Raw genomic sequence first — 25,959 nt, forward strand, 5'->3', positions numbered from 1 at the left:
CTGGTCATTCATCAACTTTCAGATACAACCAACGTTGTCTCTCATAAGGCACTTTAACTAGCATTTCTGAGCCAGAGGTGGAATTAGCACCTTTACGAATTGTTTCTTTTCTCATGGATAGAGAATACGCTGTAGTGCTTTTATCTTTTTAAGATTGTCTTTTGTCCTGTTCCGTATGTGCTCTGCCCTATGCCCCAGTCTTTTCAAACTGTATTTGGTATATCTAACCCACCCATAAGGCGATATGGCCTTAAACTTTTCCAATATGGAGACAAGAGCAGGTCACCGACATTCTTCAGAGATGTACCAACGTACTGGCACATGCATCAATATTGCATTTTGCTATTCCTTAATTGCGAAAAATAAGGAATCGCAATTAAGGAATTGCAAACTGCAATGCATCAAGAAATCGCTAAAAAAATTGTGATTTCTTAAAATTCCTTATTTGCGATTCTCTAATTGAAAATCGCAATTAAGGAATACCTCCCTATCCATTCCTAGGGGCCTAGAGGCCCATAGGAATGAATGGAAAGACATTCTTAATTTGCAATTCACCATCAGAAATTCGCAAATTAAGAATGCAATTTCAAGGGTGCAGGGGTGTCCAGAGGACACCCTGTTGCACCCCTGAAATCTGCTTAGAAATACATTTTGCACACTCACATGCCCCAAGGGCATGTGTGTGTGTGTAAAATGGAACTTTGAAAAATGCACTTTAGTGCATTTTTCAAAGTTTTCGCAAATTACCATGAAGGCCAACTTCATGGTAATTTGCTCCCCTTATTTATTTGCGAATTCGCAAATTTTTAGAGTTTGATGCATTGCATTTAAGGAATCTCAATTTGAGATTCCTTAAATGCAATCGCAATTTAAGAAATCGCAATTTTGCGATTTCTTAAATTGCGAAAATTAATAAAATGTTAATGCATCCCAAAAATGGGAATTGCATTCGCAAACGGCCGAATTTTGCGATTCGCACCATTTGCGAATGCAATTTCCTTTGATGCATGTGCCCCAATATGCGTCTTCATACAGACTGGCGGCTCAACTATTCCTTGCCAGTGTACCAGGAGCATATCTCTAGACATCTCTATCCCCTTCAGTGACTTCCAGTACAAAGCAGTTCCTTTGTGGAGCATTTTGGATCGGTCATGGAGCTCTGGTAAGTCCTGACCCTAGCTGTCTCATTCCTCATGCCCATCACTGATGCACACATGTTGGCACACCTGGGTGTTTGGATCTTCATTCCGTAACCTTCTAGTTCTCTCATTGCTCATCGGGCTACACTTGGAGAGTGATCTTTTACTAATGTAACAGTCAGGAGCTGAAATGCCTTTCCTCCCAATACTAGGAACATTTCAAAATACCTTATATTCTGCAAAGCTCTAAGCAAGCAAACTGGCTGTCTGCCCTTCCTCTCAGTGATGGGATATCACTAAATGATGTGCTGTACAAGTGTGAATCATTGATTCGTTTTTTTCATTCATAAATACACTTTAAAGTAATTCATTTTAAAATTACTCAGCTGCAAGACAGTTTTTTTAGTCCATTGTTAAAAGTCCCATGTCATGTACATGAGTACAATTGTCATGTTTAAAGTACATATACTCTCAGATGAAGTTCGTTCCGTTGCTATATGTCCATCACGGAAAGCATGGATGCCTGGCACTGGGTGGGTCAGGTGGTCTGGGGGGGCACTAAAAACATGGGTTTCGGTGACTTAGCTGACCAGACAATGGCATTGTACCCACTGGATTGTATTCCCAATAATAATTTTGTGATCCTAACTCCCTGGTGAGAGTTAATGACAGATCGTGTTTTGGATATGGAAATAAAAAATCTTTATGTGTCGTTTTTAGTGACATTTCAGAAAAGAGTGCTATTGGTTACTTACTTGCTTATATTTTTTATACTTTGACAGCTATTGAGTTGGAGTTTTCAGTGGACCTCGGCCTGACATGGAATCCAGTGTTAAGGGACTGCCTACCCACCAACGTGGAATGCAATAAATACCACCTCCAAAGAGTTCTGGTTTCAGACACCTTCAACAAGTGGACAAGGGTCACCCTGCCGCTTCCTCCTTACACCAGGTAAGAGCCCCCGCTGTGAAGTGTGGCATATCGACCTCTTGTTCCCCGCTCTTTCTTGATTCACCCCGTTCAGTCCTCCTGGGCGCCACAATTTGTCTTGTCAGTGGGTTAATTCTAAAATGGCTTTCTTAGCTCACAGTACCAACTTCAACATATTATTTTTCCTCACTGAGCTGATCTCTCAGTCCTTTTGCGAGGCATTTTAATTACATTTGGAACGCACAGGTTGTGACATGAGTATAATGGCCCGCTTTCGACTTTTCAACTATATATCACAAAGGCAGCTGGTATCTAGCCCCAGGGCTTTTAGTTGTAGTGTGAGAATTGTAGTCTTGGGTCAGTTAAGTTGAACAAATTTGCAAAGGGAAATCCCAGGGTTGGAACATGTATTTCCCCTTTGGGGTCACATTCAACACCAGCCTTTATCCCAGAAGATTCTTGATGGTAGTCACTCCCCACTAGGAACCGGCATTCCCCTGCCTGCCTACCCTGGGCTCGTTCCCAGCATTCAACTGTCCAAGAACCTCACTTTAGTTTCCGGGTCACCTCTCCTCTGCCCCCTACCTCTAGAATAAACTTCCCTGTCTATGTTTGACCACAGTCCACAAGTCCACATTCATAAGCTTGCTCCGTCCCTTTCTGTTTAGTGAGTATTTGCCTACTTCCGACGGCGCAAAGTAGAAGGCAGCTGACGCCTGGGTAACAACAGGGCTTTATGGATGACACAATGTCCATAAATATAATTGCAATTAAAATGCAATCAAAATCAGGTGATCGCCTTGACAGTGATAGCTTCATTAGTTGATCTGGGGGCAGTGGCATGAAAGCCCAGTGCAATGGCTGATACTGCTTTATTAAATTGTACTTTTAATTGATTTTCTTGTGCAGACGAAAAACGATTCTGCTCGTGCTAATCATTATTAATTGCCCCCATCTTCTTGTTATCTATTTTAATTAATTAGCTGCTTTCCCATGAGTGCTCGAAGAGCCTTTTAGGTTTTAATACAAAAATTGTCCATTCCTGCTGGGCATTCATCAGGACACAAAGGCGAGCCCGTTTTTGTGGGCCGGGACTGCGCATTTGAATGAAGGCCTCGTAGTCCTGAAGACAAATGCATAAGGCGAGGGAGACCTGCCTTTTGTGGCCAGCTTTTAAATATCTCTCGGAGGCACCTGCCTGTGCTTCTTCCACACAATGGCCCTATTATCCGCCCCATAATCGAGTGCAGCGCCCTTATACCAGCACGGGCCTAGTCCAGAAGTGCTCCAGTCTCTGTTCAATGGCCTCCACCTTCTAAAGCAGACAATGAGCGAAAGCAGAAACGAAAATGGCAGATCGGCGCAACTGTGAATGACCTTGAGCCCGCAAACTAATATTTGCAAAAAGCCCTAAACTGGTTTTATGTACAATCACAATACCCTTGTTAGGAGGCCTTGACAAGACTGTCCACAGAGTTCTTCAAGCGTGGGCTGTTTGATAAAGGAGTCCTCGAGACATTGGCACGAGAAAGGCCTGTCCGTGTGTGTCGTCACTTCCTCTGGTACTCCAAAGAGTTAGGAGCCACGAACACGAAACCCACTAGCCTCCTCAACACAACTGCGGGAATGTGTTCAAAAGTACAGTACTAACAGTTGCTTCTGAAATTATCCTGTAAACGAGACATATCAATAATTTGTAACTAAAAGCCTTTAAAAGGTGGATAAACAATTATGCGAAACACACCTGCTAAACCATGCATTAAGTTTATAAAATAATTGGAAAACTTACAATTGAACCTCACAAGAGATAACTTTTCTTTTTTGTTTGTGAATAAGAGTACTTAAATTGATGTTGGGCTGACTGTCCAGTCTTGGCTGAATGTAAGTGACTGCTGTGGTAGCTTCTCGGGGGTGATGGAAAAAGAGGCCTAACAGGAACTCTGCATCCTGCCGTTGGTGGAGAGACTAGCTGTCTGACCTACAAATAAATAACCCTGGGTGTATTTTGGGCAGTAGCGATACGCATCGCCATGCGAAGAGCACTTTGCACTACACACACTATGCGTAGCTACGCAAACTGCGTAGTGCTATAGGGAAAATGCTGTTCGCACTGATTGCACAGTGCCAGATGCTTGTCCGCACTGTGAAATCATTGCAAATGGCATCTTGCACAGTGCCAGCGGTCATTTTCTGCTGCTCAAGTAGATTTGTACTCGAGCGGCAGCTTTCTCAACGCGGACTGGTAGTTTCTCATCGGTAGCGGTCGCGAGCATACGCAACCACTCGCAATTAGAAACCTGACCTCCCCGCATTGAGAATGTCTCCGGGAGGTTTATTTTCCACGCTCGCAATCAGCAACTTGATGTTGCTGATCGCGAAAGAGGAAAAAGTCTCGCCGGGATGTTGATTTTGCTCGCTCGCGGTCGCCAACTTGACGTTGAGGACCGCGAGCAAGCAAACAATGCCCGCTATGCTATGTGTTTTTGCACTGTGCTACGTGCAATTCACGTAGTGCGTAGTAGCGCAAACTACGCATGCTGCACAAGCATAGCGTAGTCCTATGCCCAGGGTTACAAATAAATAGCCAGATTTAGGAAAGGCCCTTGTTCGGAACAGCTTTGATTTTATGGTCCAGTTTCAGTTCTTTCATGCCCTCTTTGGACATGTCACTGACAATGCACAAGCACACTGGTCCAAATTCTAAATGTGTTTACATCTAATATTCAGGGACAGTGACGTGTGTTTTCAATATTGTACCGCAGCAGCAGCAGCTCACTAATATTACTGCAAATAATTTCTGTGATCCCCTCCCATATCTCAAAGTGAGGTCTTGTTTTGATCTAAAAGAAACTTTTTTTTATGGTTGTTGCATGAAACATAAACACAACATTTCTCTGCAAAATGTCAATAATAGACTTTCACACATCACCCACATTAAAAATAAATTAAAGGCGAAGGGCATTTAAAACAATTTGTTTACGAATTTTTCAAGGTCATCAGAGCAAGACTCTCTGCAGAGGTGGCTGTATCAGGTGCCCTTGGCCAGTGCCCACTTTGCCCTTGCCTTAGAACGTCTCTGTATACACAGGTAGCAGCAGACCATATAACAAGGCACGCTCCACTGCCCCAAAAACCACCAGTACTAGATATAATCTCACAGCCAGAGAAAGGGAGCAGTCAAGCGCGGATTATTGTACACAACCACTGGGCCACAGTGTGTCCATTTTCTGGGAAATTATTTTCTACCACTTGTGAGAAGCAGGATAGTATTCAACCAGTTCTTGTTTTCAGAATTTCAGCGCTAAGAATACGGGGACGCGCTGTGTGATCCTGGCTGAAAAACTGGGACAAACATCACCCCATTGTCAAGGGCCCAGTCGACAGCTACGAGGCAGTGAGGGCAATGTTGAGCAAACACATTTATTAACCCCACAGTGCATTGCCGGCAGCCTGCAGTGACGTGCTGGCTGCCTTTCAACTCAAGAGTAAGCTCCCGCAATTAAGTGAAAACGCATCTAAGGCTGTCTATTTAAAACAACTGTTCCGAACAGATAAGCCAAATGTGTTGAACTGGCATAAATAACATGCATCACTCTATTCTGAGACAGAAGCAGCCTCTAATTGCGATAATACAAGGACGATCTCCTGTTCCTAATGTCTCAGCCGCTTAAGAATGGGTTGCGCGCTCACAAAGGCGGATGCTGCCATCTAGTGTTCAGGTGTGTTTCCACACTCCCGCTTTGGTTAGCAAGTACAGTGGTAGACGCAGGTCACAGACTATATACAGCCATCATTGTTTTCATTTCTAAAGCACGAAATACCTTTCAATACCACCGAAGTTCTCCCCATTGTTTCTATATGGTGAAGTCTAAAAATTGTATTTCTGAAGCAGTAGTTATAAAACAACTACAATTTTATAGAAGCTTAAAAACGTTATTTATAAAGATTCCTTGCTGTGAGTGCCGCTTTACTACATTTCTCCTAGTCTGAACCAGTAAAATAGCTCAATGAATGGCTCAGCAAGTTAAATACTTCCAACTGACAGGTCACACATACTAATACTGTCAAGAACAACTCCACCTGCCATCCTTCAGAGGGAGGCAAAATGAGTACCATTCATTTGGTTATTCTGTTTCTAAACTTTTCAAACATTGACGTTGAGCGGCTGGCTCGTAGTTGTCCGGTAGTGACCGTACCATTAATAAAAAACAGTCAGGGGGGCATTTGTACTAAAAAAGGTCTGAGCGTGGTGTTACACCAAATTTGTCTACGCCGCATTCTGGCATTTTTAAAATGCAGGGATGCGCCGTATTCACCAGAATACAGCACACCCTTGAATTTCCCCAGGGCTGGTACTAAACACTGCCTAGCGCAGCGCAGGCAAGGGCATACGTTGGTACAATGCAGGTAATTACTACGCATGCCTTTGCCTCGCATTTTTTAGCGCGCATGTTTTTATCGTGAATATGCATTTACAACACCATTCTTGAGAATACGGCGCATCCCTGCATTTTAAAAATGTCGGAGTGCTGCATTGCCAAATTTGGTACAACATTTTGTTTGTAAATATGCCCCCAGGTATTTCCTCCCGTTAGTTTTTGGCACTGCCTCCACCTTGTAAATCGGAGATAGCAATGAGTGTTGCAGTGGAATGCCCACTGAAACACCCACTGCACGCCCCTTTGCCACAGAGGACTGCAGCAGAAAGGGGCATATTTACAAGGTTTAGCCACGTTAAATGGCAGAGCAGCACCTTGTAAATATGTGAAATGCGCTGTGCCACTGGAGCATGAAAAAAGTGATGCTCTGGTGGCGAAAGGGGCTTGTAAACATGCTCCTAATTTTCAATCATTCACTGAACCCAGGGCGGTGAGGGCTTGACACATGTGCGCACAAATCGTTGTTCTTGGATAATATTGTTCTCAATTCAAATAGCAACGCTCAACTCCCCATGGCCCACCGCTCAAAGGCCACAGTCCTCAATGAAACAATACCAATCGTAAAGGAGCGTATACCCTTCTTTCAATGTTATCACTCAATTATTGAATTTCTCAAAGAAAGTCCAGTCCACAGGCCATTTTTTCAGTTCCAAAGAATTTTTGTCCAAAATGTATTAAAGAAAGAACATCATATAATGTAATTCATTCAATTTCATAAGATCTTTTCAGACAATTTCATCAAATCTTATCTGCCTATGTATTTCGTCCTAACCCGGACTTCATCAGGGCTAAAAAAAAGGAAATATATGCACCAATCAATTCCATACAATGTGATTCATTATTATGCTATACATTATACTGATACAAAAGCACTACTCACAAAAAATAAATGTAAACCAACAATACTACATAAACGTTTAGATGCCCGTCTATCTTCATTCTAACAAACATACACCCAGGACGGGATTTGAATTAGTCCAATTTTCATTAATATACTGCATTAGTAAATCTTTAAAATTATCAAAAGACTCTCTTCATATCCATTGATATTGTTAACCTCATTTTTACATTCTTGCGCGTTCAACATGATGAAGATATTCCAATACCCAGATTATTTACCTAAGAAAAACCTCCATTGCCTCATTGTTTCTCTCCTAAATACCAGGGACATCCCTGTTCTCTTACTTTACATTATAATAAGCCCTTTTTAACTCTTGCTCACTGTTCATTAAGGAAGAGTCAGAAATTCTCCCAACATTTTCCAAATTTACCCAGAGGCCTGCTGTGTAATTTTCTTCAATTTAAAGCCTATTTATGCACCTTCCTATTACCCTTAAATAATCTTTGAAAAAGTGCCTTGTTCAATTCTTGTTGGACCTTTATTCATGTCATTAGTCAAATGTGCATCTTTTTTAAGTGCTCCCATGAATAATCTCTGTGAAAGTTCAAACAACATCTGCAATTACCACTTTGATTGTAAAATGTATCTCTTCAACTATTGCTATTTTGTAGAAAAACAACATACCTGTATTTCATGTAACCAATTTCTTATACATTCCTCACGATGAATCCGTAATCAACACTATCTCATTCACGAATACTGTATTCTGTATAAAAATATATTTAAACCCATATTATACTCTAGTGCCGATCAACTGACAAAAAGCATAGATAATGCTTATTTCACAATCAGGGTGCTACCCCTAAATTAACACTGTCTATATTAAACTCCCCCTCCAACTATTATCTATTTTAGTTTATATTCATAGATACACCGTACCTTGTTTCACATCAATAGTTTTTCCTCGGTCCTCACGATCTTCCTTATTCCATATTCTATAGTCCTCTCTTTCACAATCACAATTGCTGCATTCTGCGTAAAAATATATTTACTCCAATGTCATCCTGGTATGGCAATCTGCTGACAATAGGCATAATTAATGCAATATTGTCCTAATCAGGGAGCTACCTCTGCCCCACCCTACATACGTATACCCAACATAGTGGTCAAAAGCCAGAATTCCTAAGTATAACCACAATTAATATCCACCATAAACTCATATACCCACTATAGATTAAGTCATAATCAGTTAAACCTCACTCCAAATCTATATTCCTCCTTTTCCTTCCTCCGTTATCCAAAATCAGGCCCCCAGCATCAAAAAGTGATGCTCTGGTGGCAAAAGGGGCTTGTAAACATGCTCCTAATTCTCATAAACGTGAGAAAATACTTAGCTCTGATGGGGAACGAGAGCAAGCTTGACCTGGTACAGCTACAGTGCAAGGTTGACTGTGTACGCATTTTTGATACAGGTCTGAAGTGTTTAATCATATGTGCGTTACCAGGATGTCAAGTAATCAAAGTAATCTGATTGTTAACAGTGAAGGCTCAGTCACTGGACAGGATTGTATGAGCGACTGGAGAATAATCTTGGCGTTTTGGTGTTGCTGCCCTTCCCCAAAGAAAACTGCTAAACCCAACCCATTGGATGCACGTTTATATAATACTAAATTGTCAGGTACCACAAGTTTCATGCTGCACTCTCCTCTTGTTGCCTACATCTGTGGCCCTCATGCTGGGACTTTCTGCCCGGATATAGCTTCTCCAGGACATGGATGGTAAACACTCCATTCAGAGGGCATTCGTGGTCCAACTCGAAACAACTTTCTGAACCATTAAAGGTAGAATGCGGGATGTATCTCAGTGCAACTTCAATAAGATGGGGCAATCCTGGGTGAACCAGGAGCTTAGCCTGACCTGACTCCCATGTTAGCAGAGACCACAGGAGGGATTTCTGATTCTGCGACTTTGCTAGTTCAAGAGTGTGGTGTTTCAACTTGGAGCAAGCAGTAGCACACAAAAGAGAAACATGATCTAACTATGTCAGGTCTGTGCAAGTTTGGAAGCAGTAGGCCTCACCCTAAGCCTGACCACAAACATAATCAGTGCATGAAAGCAACCCTCCCCTGGTTACACAGCAATTGTCCTAGGCCCAGAGTTGAGAAAAGTTAGGTCCTCATGACTAATTGCAACTCTCAATCACTCAATTACTTGTCATTTCAGCAGGTCTGTGATGTCAAAGGTACCAATAGGTTACCTTAGAAATGTATGTGAATCACTCTGTGTGTGGAACCACAACCACCACTTAGCTCCCAAAATGGTGCTGAACTTTGCAGAAACCAACTCAAAGAAGGCAAAGCCAGTAGCAGATTGTTCAGCACAATATTGGATCTGGTCATATATCTGTCTTGTGTGATTTAAATATATTTTATGTGTCTTTTTTCATTTTGCTCTGAAGGTCTCAAGCTACTCGATTCCGTTGGCATCAGCCTTCTCCTTTTGATAAACAGCAAACCTGGGCGATCGATAACGTGTACATTGGCGACGGATGTGTGGATATGTGCAGTGGTCATGGCAGATGTCTTCAAGGAAACTGCGTGTAAGTTTGAGGTCATTCGTGGTACATGGGACAGCATGCCTTAGTTTGCAAATCCTTACTCTGCTGATACCTAATGGTTTCCAACCTCCCTGGAGAGGAAGAGTGAGCAATGAAGAGGTTAAAAAAACGGTAGATGAAGAGAGTGGGAGCTAAAATTGGGAGAGAGATAACCAGAGGGCGTTAAAAAAAAGAGAAAGAGAACAATCTTACGTACAAAACAAATAAAGAGTGACAGCCAGCTAAAGAGGAGAGGTAGGAGAATGAGAGAGTGAGAAAGATTCAGGTATAGAATGAGGGAGGGAAAAAGAGAGGAATTTTAATTTTGTTTTACTCTATTTCCATATAAAGAACCGCCTTTAATGATGTTGCAGGTCAGCTGTTGGCAGAACGTGCACGCAATATCGTCTGCGCAGTTGAGAAGCCGTAGGCATAGCATACGGGTGCGCACGTTGATGTCATTCTTTGAAAGTGTCACCTCTGTTACTTGTTGCCCTTAAAAAGGAGTTTCACATGAAATAAATATTGCTGAAGGTTTTTAAACTGTGTTTCTTTTCCTCTAAAGCTGCGACGAGAACTGGGGCGGGATCTACTGTGATGAACCAGAGACCTCTCTTCCGGCTCAGCTGAAAGACAACTTTAATCGAGCGCCGTCCAGTCAAAACTGGCTGACCGTCAACGGCGGGAGACTGAGCTCTGTGTGCGGAGCAGTAGCCTCTGGCATGGCTCTTCACTTCAGTGGGGTCAGTGGCATGTAGATGTAAAACCCCTTGTTTCATCTGTGCAATTACTGTTGCCAGCCTTCTCAAAAGAAAAATACCCACCACTTGTTGTTTTAACCGCATCGCTGCGGCGGTCATTTTTGCGCTGCGCGGCTTTTTTACAAAAGCCGCGTTACATGACGAGCTCAGCTCGTCATCCGCACACGCCCCCCGTGGCTGATGACGAGCTGAGCTCGTCATCAGCATCGAAGGGGTTAAGAGTCTGAAAAGCATTGGTGGCCGGCACGGATCTGGGGTTGCTGGACCGGGGACAAAGGGGTAAAGGAGTATAAAAAAAGAAAAATACACTTACCTCCTCGCCTCTCTGTCCCCATTGTCTCCTCCGTCGGCCAAACAGGAAGCAGCCAGGCTCCCCAGAGCCAATCACAACACTGAAATGCAGCATTTTGATTGGCCTCAACACTGTAATTCAGCACTCAGATGGGGACTGTGGGCCTGGGCATGTTCTCCACCCAGGCTGTAGTGCGTGTAAACATCTTTGTTGGGTATTAACCTTCCCTCAATCTTCGTACAGTTAACCTGAACTTCGAGTTGCACCTTAACTTCACTGTGTGACCGCAAGGTTCCGGCCCTTTCATTTGCTGCATCTCATCACTGGAATTAACTCCTGCTAACCTGCACTCCTGCCCCTCTTTCCCAAATTTGAAGAGTACATTAAAAACATACATTCTTCAAACACGAAGAAAAGTTGAACCAACCGTTCATCACAATCCCATTTTGTTCACGTCCCTTTGTCCTTAGAGCCATGCCCCTATTCCAATCATATATCCTTGTATGTGCAGATGATGTGAGATATATTAATGTATATAATGTTTGCAATGTCTTTCATCACAAGTCACCTACCAACCCAAGCAACATAGTCCTGTTTACATTATGCAGCAAGCTATTAATTTTTAAGTCGAGCCTTTGGCAGTGCATGCGCTGCTCTGCGAGGCATGCTGTTTTGGAGTATGGACTTGAAGCCCCGCCCACTCTCTGCCCATATTTGTCATTGGCTTGTGTCATTGTCCTTCGTACATGCTGGCTTCTAGTTCGATAATAGGCTTGTTAGTCCCTCCTTAGTACCTATTCTTCATTTGTAATTTTCCATGAGAACTGGCCCTTTTAGTTTGGTTTTTACACGGTGTCTTATTTAGTCTGTAAGCACTATTTTCTTGAATGCGCTTGTCCTACTGCAGGAACTACATGCATTCCAGCAACATTCAGCGCGCCATGTGCGCTTTGACGGGATGCTTTTACAAAAAAAAGCATTTGTTTGTCAACTTGACAAACAAATGCTTTATTTGATAAAAACACCCCTACCGCGCTTCCACTTTAATAGCGGCCGCAGACCTTTCTTTAGGCACGGCTCGTCTAAAGAAAGGGCTTGGCCTCTATTAACGTGAAAGCGCTGCATGGGGCGCTTGAAAATAACAAGCATTTGCAATGCAATAGGTCTTGCATTTTAGAAACTTTGAAGTATTGGTATTATAAATAAGAATGCCTTTTAATATTGCAGGTTTTTTAAACACATACATAAAAAGCATTGTCATAGCTCAAAATCTCGCAATTGCAAGACCTATTGCATTGCGAATGCTTGTTTAGCTATAACCACAAAACATGTTGCTACGTAGCACGTATCTTCATGAAATTCTCTTGCGTTTGTTCTATAAATAAGTAAATAAATAAATAAATGTATATGAAATATGCTTCAGTCTAAATACAACTATTTAGTACAATGCAATATTGAACATGATCTTTCCATGACTTTCCTCACAGGGTTGCAGTCGCTTGCTGGTCACAGTGGATCTGAACCTCACCAATGCTGAGTTTATCCAGTTTTACTTCATGTATGGATGTCTCATAACTCCGCATCACCGTAACCAGGGTGTGCTACTCGAGTACTCCGTGAACGGGGGCATTTCCTGGATCCTGCTCATGGAAATATTTTATGAGCAGTACAGCAAACCCGGGTATGTCAACAGTGCTCCCAAATGAACAATTAAATAGTGCACACCGAAGTGTGCTTCCTTTCCCTCTAAAACTCCCTCCCTCCACTTGGAGATGTATTGTTTTTCATTTTGCATCTTTTTAATTTAAAAGACTATTTCCAGTTTGTAATGAAAGTCCTTTAAATCTGAAAGAAATGTGGTCCCTATTGAATACTTTGTTGTGCTGCCTGCTCAATTAGATTGAAACATGAAGTCAGAAGACAGACAATGGCTTCAAGTTTCCCTTTTAAATTCATGCTCATTGTCTTCCTGTGTCCATCTCAGAGTTTTATTGGTTGATTTATCTTTATGAGCTCCAACACTGACTGATTCTTTCATGCATTTTCACAGTTTCTGTGAAAGTCTGTTTCTTCCGGCTGTACCCGTGTACCTCAAGTCAAGGGTTATTCTTTCCCCCTAAACACACCCAGATGTTCAGTATCTTAATTGGAACTACTTCATGCTCTCAGAATGTCTGAACATGTCACCCCCAAAGACAGAACTGTTTGGGGCATCACGTGCAGGAGGCTAAAGGGAGGAGGTCGAACTGCCGGCCCGTGCAGCATTGCATAGTCCTGAATGATGTGCACAGGGGACAGCCTTGGTCCAGTTGCACACTCTGTATATAACCATGGAGAGAATCTTCTGCCATTTGCTGCATATCACACGGGGCATGAAAGAAAGTGTTTTGTAAAAACCAAACCGTGTACTGCAACAGTTGGTGTAGGTTTATACATTGAAAATGTCCAAGAGCATGTCGGGCTGGACTGTTCCCATGAGGCACATGGTCAGACTGATTTGCATACGGCTGGGTCTGAACTGGGGTGGCAGAGTGAGCTAAAGAACGATGATGGATTCAACGCAGATCTGTGACAGGGGGTGAGTGTCTGTAAAGTTTCAGTGCTCCGTCCATCATCACCTTGTGTTTGCTTTGAACTGGGTGGCATTAACAAATCTCTCATTTTAAATACAAGCTGAAATTGAACTCTTTCATGGTGATGTACTGAATTGAGGATGTTGCTATAGTTTGGAACACCAGCCCAGTGTGGGATAAGAGTATCTGCGCTGAATTTCTCCAGCTGCTGCCCCAGCCAGCACTAATTCTTAGGATGGATTGTCATGGGGATACCTGCCTTGCTGCCCAATCTCAGCACCTTTGGACAGCGATATGCAGCCAAGTGGTAACCTCTGTCAGTGCTCCAACACATGCATTTCAGTCACCGCAAAATGTAGTAATTTATGCACCGGGGATGGCTAGAAGACGATCTCCCTATTGAGACCAAAGAAACTAAGTTGAAACACGTGTCAGTAGATACCTGCTGTACAAGCTAAAGTCAATTCACTGTTTTCACTACAACTCTAGGAGAGCTGTTATGTGTGTATTAGCGATAACCACTCTGGTTTGTATTTTATTGTAGATATGTGAAGTGTTTTAAATGAAGCTACCTCTCTAATACCCTTCTTCTCTCTTTTTCTCTCCTCGTGCTTTATTGATAATAATTTCTACTTAACCTCTTCGTTTTGTTGACAGTCAGCCCTTTCCTTCTCCTGCTTCCACCATTACATTTTTAAATTCTACTCACACCTACTGAGGTAGAGTAAGCACTCTCGAAAAATGTGAATGCAAAATTAAAATATTATCTTACACGTTCTAGCCTTGCACAATCGTATCCCTCTTTGCAAATAAAAGCTCTAGTTCAGATCACTTTTATGATGGAGTTATAACACATTTGGACTGTTTTATGGATATAAGAGACCTGCTTGGGCTTTAGTCAGGGTTGATTGGCATATTCCACATTAGGGAGTCCTTTTCCATGGGAGACTCAAATAAGTACAGCACCACTATGATCTAGTTCCTGTACACAGTCTTACACACAACCAGATAGTCATGGTAAGTGTAACAAGGACCCCTAGTCCTGATAAAATGGCACAGACCTAATAGACTTCAATAGGAATGAAACATGTTAACTGTTGCAGACAAAAAAGGTCATACCTCAACCACTGTTTTTTACGGTTGTCATAGACTGGCAAGATTAAACTAGTGTTGGGTCAACCTTATGCAAGTTTCAATTTAAGTATTTTTTCAAAGAACCAGAGAGTTGTGTTTGCACACCAGTAGAGTGAGGGACTACTTGGGTTGGTGTTAGGCTGAAGCATGTTCCTCCTCAGATTTAGACCTCCAAATGAAGGGGGAAATCACCCTAACAATTGGTGACCTGCTGTGGGTGGGGAACGGGCCCTATGAGGAAGCACACCACATTTTGTGGTTGAGGGCTCAGCATCCTGAAGAGTTGCACTAACTAGATGTTTAACGTACATCTTTGCTTGTAGATAGGTTTATTGCACTTGGTGTGTTTTTAGGTCTTCTGGGCTGTATTACACTAGTCCCCAAAGGGCACAACAGGGGTTTGTGCCCGCTTTGCGCGCCCCCGGGGCACTTTGGTATCACAGAAGTGGCCGCAGAGACTTGTGCGGCCCTTTCTGTAATACCGATAGGGCTGGTGCACATAAAGCATCAGCACTATCTACAGAGGTTATTCCCTCATCAGGGTGTGCCTCATGTAAATGAGGGAATTCTTTTGCCTCTGCACCTGCATCGCATTACCAACTCGGGCGCAGAGGCAAAGAACTTCTCAGGAGGCGCACTGATAGTGTGCCACCTAAAAGGTGGCACACTATTAGTGTGTCCCTTGATTGCAGACCTCTGGAGGAGGGATAGGGGTTCCATGGACCCCCCCAGTCTTCCCCTTGCAGGAGGGTGCAGTCACTCACTGCACCCGCCTGCAAGGGGATCACTATGTAATCTGGTTTGCTCTTGGACTAGTGCCGGGATACTCCTTGGACCATCTGTGCACTTTATGAAACTGTTTCATCATCATCTCTAATCCCCTTTAAAAGTGCAGGCGGCTGCTGCCTGCACTGTGAAAACACAGAGCAGGCTCAAAGCAGCCGCTCCGGTTTTCACACAAATGCACTGCCCCCAAGGCAGCATAAATTTGCAGGTGCCCTGCATTCTATGTAATGGTGCGCACTTTCCCTGTTTGCGAATGGCGCACCTGTTTTAAGGTGCGCCGGGCGCAAACAGGGAAAGTGCGCCCTATACATGATAGGGCCCCTGTTAGGCAAGAACTTTTGACTTTACCTAAAATTGTATTTATAGTATACCTTTTTATAGAGGTTCTCGCCAGCCCTCTTCATTTATTGATCTGCTTTTGTGTCATTCAGATTTGTCTTCCATCCACTAGAGCATATAACATAGAGCAGTGTCTCAGCCACTTCAGCCATTTGTTAACTTCCCTTTGAGTGATGGCAGTTTGCTCTTTCGAAAGAGCACATACGCACACAAAATATGTCTCTTCAGTGCTTGTACTATATCAATGTTTGTTTTTTGAGACCAAAAAAGATATTTCTGCTTTTAGACATTTTTTTGGTGTGGGCCTGGCAGCTACCCCAAATATAAAGGTTTTTTTTTTTTGTAAATGACAAAACAGATAATGACAAAGCCAAAAGAATGGCAGTTAATACCAGACCTACTGCCTTTGCCAATGCTTGTTGTTTATTGGATTTGTGATATTTCTGCCTGCTAAGCACTGTTTGTCTTTACAAAAGGTGTATGTTTCTCCATTTAGATTTCTGGATGCAAGAGGAAGGGGTTGCTCCCCATGCAAATTCCATTTGAACTGACACAAGTAATAGAGGCTGGAGATTTCAGTGTTAATTGGTGTTCACGAACACAAAGGAGATCATGCTCCCATTCTGTCTAAAAGAGCCAAAAACAAAGAAATGCAGATTCATGGATGAGCAGTGTGCACCTGTGCACCCCATATGGCACTATAAATATAATAGGTTCTCTAGCATTGGATCTTTAATACAGTCACATGCTTGGATCATTCACCCGCTGTCAGACTGAGGACCTTTGGTTACAATGTTAATATAGCAGTGTAGGCTTTACACTCAATAACATTGACATTTCCCATAGACTTTAGTATTCCATTCTCCTCATTATCTATGAACTAATCTGATGGTGATCAGAAACCAACACACTCAGGTGCTCCCCTACCAGACACTTCCAACTGTTAAAGATTTTTTTACTGCACGTCACAGTGAAGAACACTCAGACGAAGCTTTTTACTAGAAGAGCTTTCCTCATTCCTTTTCTGTTAAAAGCAGCATTAGAACATCATGGCATAGCAGTGACAGAAGAGGTCACTCTTCAAACTTGTAAAGCTTGTGGCAAGAAGAAAATCTTTATGGGTGATACACATTTAAATGATCTTAATCCCAGCCACAATCCAAAGAGATGTGAGATATGTCTCACATTCTCTTCAAACATTCTTAAAGAACGTGAAAAATTGACTTTAGGCATTCTTCAGGATTAATTGAAACAAGCCACAACTTCAGGTCAAGGTAAGAGTACAATGGTACAACAAGGGAAATCTGTTAGAAAGCTGGCTCTAAGATTCTTTTGACCTTGCTTCTAAGGGTCAGACATGAGCCACTCTGCTATCTGATACCTCCTCTAAAGATTTGAATGCATCAAAAAAGTGCTTACAAAAGTCAGAGAGGAAAGGTAATTTGCTTGCGGACACTTTCCCTAAGAGGCTGAAAAAGGTCCTTCACAAAACACCACCCAGAATTTCGTCCCTTGAAAAACAAAAGGACACTTCAGGTATGTAACCTGTTTTAAATTCAGCCATGTCGGCAACAACAGCAAATTCTAAGAGGTCGACTGAGGAGACGTAACCGAAAACATTGTCAATGATGGAATAGGAATCATCCATAACGCACTAAACTGTCAACAGTATCGTTGACCAATATAGCGAGACCTGCATCATCAATGACGACTTCGTCAACGAATACTCTTTCACTGTCGACGACTCCGAAAAATCTCTTGTTGATGACAGTAAATGTAACACAGAAAAATTACTCATCAGTGATGTCATCAGTGATGTCACTGACCATGTCATGAATGATGTAATATGTGACATCATCAGCAGTGGATTGCGGGTGCGCGATATATAGTTAGCGCTTCTAACTATATATGGAATTTCAATGGTTTTATGCGAGTAAAATAAGGTTTTGTAAATGCTAATTCCTAACTATATATGGCCTAAAACCAATGGTTTTTTCATTGAATTTTCAAGGTTTTGTAAATGCAAATTCCTAACTATATATCCACTATAACCTATGGTTTTTTCTGTGAATTTCATTGGTTTTTTAATAGCAAATATGAAAAGCTTTAAAATGTCAAGTACGTGATAGATAAAAACATTTTCGTATTTATGCACGCTGATGTGCTTTGAACGCTGCACCCCCCCCCCCTCCCCTCTTTTGTCTTAGTAGTACTCTCTCTTTGCAGATACTGAAGGGTAGTTAACGCAGGCCTTTACCCCCGTTGTAATCCGTCGTGCCTCCTTGTCTCTCCATTTGATTGATTGTTGTCCAAGCATTTACTGTTTTAGAATTGGTTCTCTTTGGATCATTCTCTATTTACAAACAAGCACAAAGTCGCAATACTCTGTTTAGTCTTTGCAGATAGTGAAAAATCGTGTAAAAAAATAAAAGTAATCGAGCAAAATCAGTAGGCCACTAATTGGATCTCTTTTTGACCTCGCTAAAATAGAAATATTAGGAACAACCCTTCATGAGAAATACGAAAATAGTGAGATGAACTGAGCTCCACACCATGAGGGCTGCAAGACAGCTCGGCTCCATCACCCATCCCGCACAAAATAACGACAAACCCTATGCAAATATTAAAAATATAGACAACACACCAGCAAAGAAACAGGGTAAAACATTTTATTAAAAAACTATTTACATAACGTTGGTTTATAAGATGATGTCAGTAGTGGACCGATGTGTGAATAGATCGAAAACAGCACAAGGCTCCAAGATCCGGATGGCAAGCTCCTGGATGTTGGGTGCCATAGTTTAGAGTTCTGAATTTCAGCCTTTTTCAATGCCTGTGCTTTGTTGAATCAAAATGGCGGCTTGACACAAAGCTGACTCAAGCGTTGCTACTGATGCTATGCAGACCAAAACTGGTTTTCAGTTTGTACATTTTTCTAGATTTTTCAATCCAAGTTTGGTTGACTTTGTAGAACGATGGCTTCAGATTTTCAACATACGGTGTGGTGGCGCTGACTGGGAGGGGGCGCTTCGCTCCTGCCCCTCCCCAAGTAAGATTTTCATACGTGAAAGTACGTTAATGGTTTTGGTCCCTGAGATGCTTCGATGTCACTGCCATTCTCAAATAGCATAAGTTCTGGATGTTGGGTGCCATAGTTAAGAGTTCTGAGCAGTGCTTGTAACACTGTCTGAAGCTTATTTCCACCTACTGCAGCTTCACTATTCTCAAAGTAAGTGAGTGTCGTTTGTGGACCTGACTGCATTAGAAAACAATGTGATATGTTACCTTCCTAAACAGCTTGACGGAGGCCCCTGAGGGGCGGTGTGATGGCCATGGACTCGGAGAAGACGCTTGGCTCCGACACCCTCCCCAAGTCTTATAGCACTGGTGTAGCCTGAGATCGCCCACGACATAGGCGGCCGGCTCCCGGGGTCCGGCGGAACTTTTTGCCTTTTGATGACTCTTCAATTCTGGACCTTGTCCCACAATCCGTTTGACCTGAAGACAAGCTGTAGTGGGGCGCCCCTTTATCGTTTTAGTTGCCATTCCGCCCGCTTTTGCTACACTGTGCCTCTTCCGCCATTCAGCTGTTTACCGCCCGCTCTTGCGACTACAGCGTCTCGCTCACCATGTAGTTGAGATGCGCCCGCTCTTGCGGTGCAGCGATAGGCGGCTGCCACAGGACTCTCATAATGGCGGCCGGCTCTTCGGTTTTGGGCCTGGTCCACTAAAATGGCCCTGGGACACCTTGGAACTCGGACGCTTGTCTGCTAGGGCTTGGGTCCCATTCTCGAAAAGCGTCCCCTCAGCCGTGAAGATTCTACAAAAGTCTTGGGGGCCTCCGACTCCCGCAGGCTTCTGGTGGGGAGCGGCTGCCATGATTGCTCGTGGAATGGCCACGACGGAGCTACGAGATGGTAGTGGTCTCATGCTGACGCCAGCTTTAGTCTGAAACATCCAGAAACACTATAGACTACCAATTCGATCAGTTCCGGTAGCGCCCCAACATGACCCGGAAGAGAAGAACTTGCCCTCCCCTCTTTGACTGATGGTTCTTGTTGCCTGTCCCCTCTGTTGTCATTTAACAGAACTTTTTGGACTGCTGAAAGGGGTTGTGTTCTGAACGCTGGTTGGTGGAGACATTTAGACTATATTCTTGACCTACGTTGTCGCGTAATGCGTTTTATGACACGCCGCGTTAGCGCACCCGGAAGTGATCCGAGGCGCGGCGCGCAGCGCGTAACGTAAGCATAACAGGTCATGTGACTTGTTAATAAAACTTTTCATTGGTTCATTTTACTTTTGTTAATTTAATGATGAAAAGCTTGGTCATATGACCTAAAAATTACGCTTTTTATTATTTTCGAACAATATTTTTTTTTCAAACATATGTTATAATATTCCAGGCTAATGTACTTTCCCGGAAAATTTACAACTGTCTTGCAAGTAAAATATATTCCTTTTTCGAGAAAAAGGGCGTTTCTTCCTTCCATGACGGAGCCGTTGAGTAAAAGAGATTCGGCCTGCTGTCTTAGTCGCCGATACGCCTGATTATCAGATTCTTATCGATCACTTTATGTTGCAGACATGAAAAACACAACTGCCCTTGACCATTTATCTTTACTGCGTTCCTACATATTATACCTTTTATCCGTCATGTAATTGGACTGCTTTATTTCACTTGCCTTTTACTGATTCGAAAACAGTCACTAAAAGTAAAAACTTTACCAATGTAAATACTACTACCGTGTTTTGTTTTAAAAACCTTTATTGTGAAAATGTCAGTATACAAATACGGGCCTATAACCACGTGGGCCGGCCACGGAGCAAACTGAAATCGTATATGATGAGGAGACATTTACACTGTAGAGGAACGTAACGAGCGGGCCATTAGGTTGCAAGAACTAAGGTGTCTAACAGTTGCGGAATCGGTGGACATACATTTTGTAATTAAAATAGAACAGGGCCACTTACAATAACATTTTCTAGATATACATTTGCGGGCAAGGAGTTACGAGTCCCATTTATACCGGCGCCATTTTGGGCGAGGCCGGGCAGGTCCAAGATATAGTCAAAATGTCTCCACCAACCATCGGCCAGACCAGAACCCCTTTCGGCCCTTTATGCTACAAGATGGTGTCTTCCATTCAGAAAATATTGTTGGCAGCATTTTGAAAGGAAACAGAAACAGCCGTTCTCCTAGTGAGTTTCACATTGTTACATTTAGGAAGAATGTTGAAGAGTAGTATGTGGAAAATCTGAAGCCATTTTTCTACAAACTCTCAATCAGACTTGGATGGAAAAAAAAAACCTGAAGAATGTACAAACTGAAAACCAATTTTTTTCTGTATAGCACCAACAGTAACGCTTGAGTCAGCTTTGTGTCAAGCCGCCATTTTCATTCAATCAATAGCGTCCCCCTGCACACATTCAGGGACCTGGTCGTGTCTTCAGATGAAACGCATTGTAGGAAAAGAAGCAGAAAGGAAAAGGAAAAAAGTTCCGCCGGACCTAGTGAAGCTGCAGCAGGTGCAAATAAGCTTCAGACAGTCTTACAAGCACTGCTCAGAACTCTCAACTGAGGCACTCAACATCCAGGACTTGCCATTCGGATCTTGGTGCCTTGTGCTGGTTCCGACCTATTCACACATCGGTCCACTACTGGCATCACCTCATAAGCCAACGGGGCACCCCACGCCGACTTTCGGCGCAGCATTGTAGGATGGCCACACCAGTGCGGCAACTTGCTGGACACAACATCGGGGCCATCCAGATCTCGGCGCGTTCGACTCACTGTACCGCAACAGTGACCGCAACTCAGCTGGACACGCCGTCTTTCGGCGCAGCATTGTAGGATGGCCACACCAGTGCGGCAATTTCCTGGACACCACCTCGGTGCCATCCGGATCTCGGCGCGTTCGAGTCACTGTACCGCAACAGTGACCGCAATTCAGCTGGACACGCCGTCTTTCGGCGCAGCATTGTAGGATGGCCACACCAGTGCGGCAATTTGCTGGACACCACCTCGGTGCCATCCGGATCTCGGCGTGTTCGAGTCACTGTACCGCAACAGTGACCGCAACTCAGCTGGACACGCCGTCTTTCGGCGCAGCATTGTAGGATGGCCACACCAGTGCGGCAATTTGCTGGACACCACCTCGGTACCATCCGGATCTCGGCCCGTTGTGCTGCCTTCGGCCTATTCGCACATCGGTCCGCTACTGACGCCGCCTCACGTGCCAACGGATTTTCTACGCTTTTTGTAGCCCTATGCCGCATAACAGGTCATGTGACTTGTTTATAAAACTTTTCATTGGTTCATTTTACTTTTGGTTTCCTAAAGATGGAAGGCTTGGTCATATGACCTAAAAATAACACTTTTCATTGGTTTAGAACATTTTTTTTTCCCAAACGATGAAAGCCCCACCTTGTTTCTGGATCATTCAGACTGAAGCTGGCGTCAGCATGAGAGCACCACCATCTCGTGGCTCCGTCGTGGTCATTCCGCGAGCAATCATGGCAGCCGCTCCCCACCGGAAGCCTGCGGGAGTCGGGGGCCCCCAAGACTTTTATACAATCTTCACGGCTGAGGGAACGCTTTTCGAGAATGGAGCCCAAGCCCTAGCAGGCAAGCGTCCGAGTTCCAAAGTGTCCCAGGGCCATTTCAGTGGACCAGGCCTAAAACCGAGGAGCCGTCCGCCATTTTAAGAGCCATGTGGCAGCCGCCTATCGCTGCACTGCAAGAGTGGGAGCAACTCAACAACATGGTGAGCGAGACGCTGTAGCCGCAAGAGCGGGCGCAACTCAGCTAGATGGCCGCCACCTGGGGAGGCCCGTTCACGCCGGCTCCCCCACGCCCCCCCCCGGGCCGCCGCACGCCAATTTTCGGAGCAGCATTGTAGGATACCAAAACCAGTGCGGCAGTTTACTGGACATCACCTGGGTGCCTGTCGTACATGTTGTGTCAGCCATGTGACACTGGACACAGACCGCTACTGACGAGGCCTCCCCCCGCACCACCCGGGACGCCCCACGCTGTTTTTCTGTGCTGCATTGTAGGATCCCTAAACCAGTGCGGCACCCAGGCGACATCACCTGGGTGCCGTCCAGAACTCTGCACGTTGTGCTGCCTTGGGACTATTCGCACAAAAGACAGCTTCTAACCATTGTTGCTTTTTGTGTTGAGAAATGTTTAAATGTTTTTAGTTTTTGTTCCGTTCGTTAAAGTTAGTAGTTAATAAAGTTTTATAACCTTACTTTGTTGGAGTGTTATCTATTTTTTTAAAAACGGGTGAATGGGGCCTTGAATCGGGTTATTGTCATGTGTGGGCTTTGGAAGTGTGCTGCTGCAGGATCGGACATTTCAAACTCAAATGCACGTTCTTTTTCTTACCTTTCCGAAGCATGGAGCGCAATAGCAAGCAGAGAAAGGGTGATGCACGTGTTGAACACTACCTGACCTGGCAAGTTGCTGGCAGTGCCCCCCCGCCCGCTCCTGAAAGAGGGCACACACACACACCGCCGCTCCGAGTACTTCACAAATCTTTAAAAGACCATGCGCTTGTTCATGAGGCTTAAATGGTTTATCACCTCTTCTAGAACCCCTGCATCGACCCTCTGACGTTTCCTGGAAAAATTACCATGTAACCCAATACCAAGCCCTGTCAGCTGAAACCCCCAAGGAATCGTGGGGCATATTATCAAGGGGGTTTATCTCCGCTTTTTTGGCTTTAAAAGCCTTGAAAGCGGAGATAAAATTATCTCCCTATTACCAAGCTGTCGCTAACACCAGTTAGTGACAGCTAAAAGGAGATTGCGACCATCTTGGGCCCCGCTTTGCATGTCAGTGATACTTATCACTAATGACATGCAAAGTGGCGTGCCAAGATGTTAGCGACTAGAAACAGTCCCTAACATCGCTACCTTCTATTACCAACTTTTGGAGATATTCGCGCTAAGCGCGAATATCTCCAAAATCTAACACCTGCCCTGAGCAGTTCTTAGCCATGTTATCCAATGGGAGGTGGATAACATGGCTAAGAGCATTAGGTCGATAATACATGAATATCGCTGACTTTTCTGCGATAATAGCAAGGTTTATCTGCGATAAAAATCGCCAATGTGCGGCGATAATTTTTGTCTCTAAACAAGTTAGAGACAAAAATTATCGCTAGTTGTTCGTAATATGCCCCCGGGTTTTTGCTTGCAGAAATCGGGAGGCGGGAGACTAGCACTGAAACAGTAGTCACACGCCTGAATCAGGAGGATTGGCATGTCTGAATTCTCTACAGCTGGGGCCATAAACTACATCCGCAGGGTTAGGTGATAGCCTGGGACCAGCCTGGCATCTAAAATGGCTGCCGTGCACGACAAAATTGTGGCATTCGAAAAAAGGCAAGATGGCGCAGCCGCTGGAAGAGATGTATCAACATATATCAGCCTCCTCAGCCACCCTCAGGAAACATAGGGGATTAGGATACGTCTCCCGCACCCCCTTATACCTAGTACTTTAATTAACGAAGCACAAAATGGCGAATTCCCGTTTCGCTACCAGTTTGCGGCCCAGTTCGCGGCCCGTGAAGCGCTTCTACCGTGAAAAATCATTTTTTTTTTATTTTCCCCACGGGACCCTTTAATAACCCCAACAACATTCCTAGGGGGTCAAGAGGGGGATACCTTGCCCCCTTTCATTAAATTCCCCCTTAGTTTTTCACCTTTTCTTCTCTCTCGATCCTACCGAGAGACAAGATGGCGGCCGCTCCGGACTGTCACGCAGCAAAAAAAAAAAAAAGCTCACGCACAGCCGCTGGAAGAGATGTATCAACATATATCAGCCTCCTCAGCCACCCTCAGGAAACATAGGGGATTAGGATACGTCTCCCGCACCCACTTATACCTAGTAATTTAATTAACGAAGCACAAAATGGCGAATTCCCGTTTCGCTACCAGTTCGCGGCCCGTGAAGCGCTTCTACCGTGAAAAATCATTTTTTTTTTATTTTCCCCACGGGACCCTTTAATAACCCCAACAACATTCCTAGGGGGTCAAGAGGGGGATACCTTGCCCCCTTTCATTAAATTCCCCTTTCGTTTTTCACCTCTTCTTCTCTCTCGATCCTACCGAGAGACAAGATGGCGGCCGCTCCGGACTGTTTAGAATGTTGACAGACACCGGAGAGCCAATCAGCTTTCTGCGCGCAAAGTTCCGATAAGCGAAAAGTAAGCGGACCGGATCGCTGCCCGGAGCGCTGTTACAGATATATATCTTGATTTAAACGTTAATTTCTCAAAATCCACTGAAGCACATATATTGAGACCTAGCAAAGGCACATCGGGCTAACAGTCCCTACAATTTTGCCAAGTTTCGTGCAAATCCATTCAGCCGTTCGAGCTAAAAGTGAGGCCAAAGGCCCTATGGAAAAATGAATGGGAAAAACGCGTTTTGGGACCCCCCTTTTTTCTCGGCCCCCCCTTGACGAAACCCCACCAAATTTTCAGGGGCTGCTCAGAAACAAAATGTGCCATTTTCCTGAAAATTTCAGCCGATTCCGTCCACAAACGCCAAAGTTATTAGACATAGAATTTTCAGAAATCCCATAGGGAATTAATCCTAACTATATATACCTACTGGCGATAGCCAGTAGGTAATATATATATATATATATATATATATATATATATATATATATATATATATATATATATATATATATATATATATATATATATATATATATATATATATATATATATATATATATATATATATATATATATATATATATATATATATATATATATATATATATATATATATATATATATATATATATATATATATATACATTTCCCAGAATGCTTTCAAAAGAATGAATAGCAGAGCATTGGAAACAGCTGAGAGCAATTACCATTTGATTAAAACAGAAGTCGAAATGCGGATTCTAAACACTGATGCGGCCCACCACGAAGTGTGAGAGAAGGGCCTAGGAGTCTGCAACATTTCAGAAACAGAAGTGCCGAAATGAACTCATGGAAATGTACAATGAGGACAACAGAATATGAATCAATGTTTCAAGGACAGCACCAAGCAGCACTAATACCAAATGAAGTTCCTATCAGTACTGTGACAA

The 25,959-nt window shown here is 43.5% G+C and overlaps 1 protein-coding gene across 1 annotated transcript in view; it reads left to right on the forward strand.

Annotated features, from left to right (window-relative positions):
- Positions 1-25,959, forward strand: part of RELN (reelin) — a 1,675,658-nt gene that overhangs the window by 1,495,836 nt on the left and 153,863 nt on the right. The window contains exons 46-49 of the mRNA XM_086967429.1: positions 1,922-2,090; positions 9,808-9,948; positions 10,511-10,688; positions 12,486-12,679. Coding sequence (XP_086823555.1) covers positions 1,922-2,090; positions 9,808-9,948; positions 10,511-10,688; positions 12,486-12,679 — 682 coding nt within the window. The remainder of the gene's footprint in view (positions 1-1,921; positions 2,091-9,807; positions 9,949-10,510; positions 10,689-12,485; positions 12,680-25,959) is intronic.

Source organism: Lissotriton vulgaris, chromosome 1_1 (assembly GCF_964263255.1).
Source record: "Lissotriton vulgaris chromosome 1_1, aLisVul1.2, whole genome shotgun sequence".
Classification (NCBI taxonomy): domain Eukaryota; kingdom Metazoa; phylum Chordata; class Amphibia; order Caudata; family Salamandridae; genus Lissotriton; species Lissotriton vulgaris.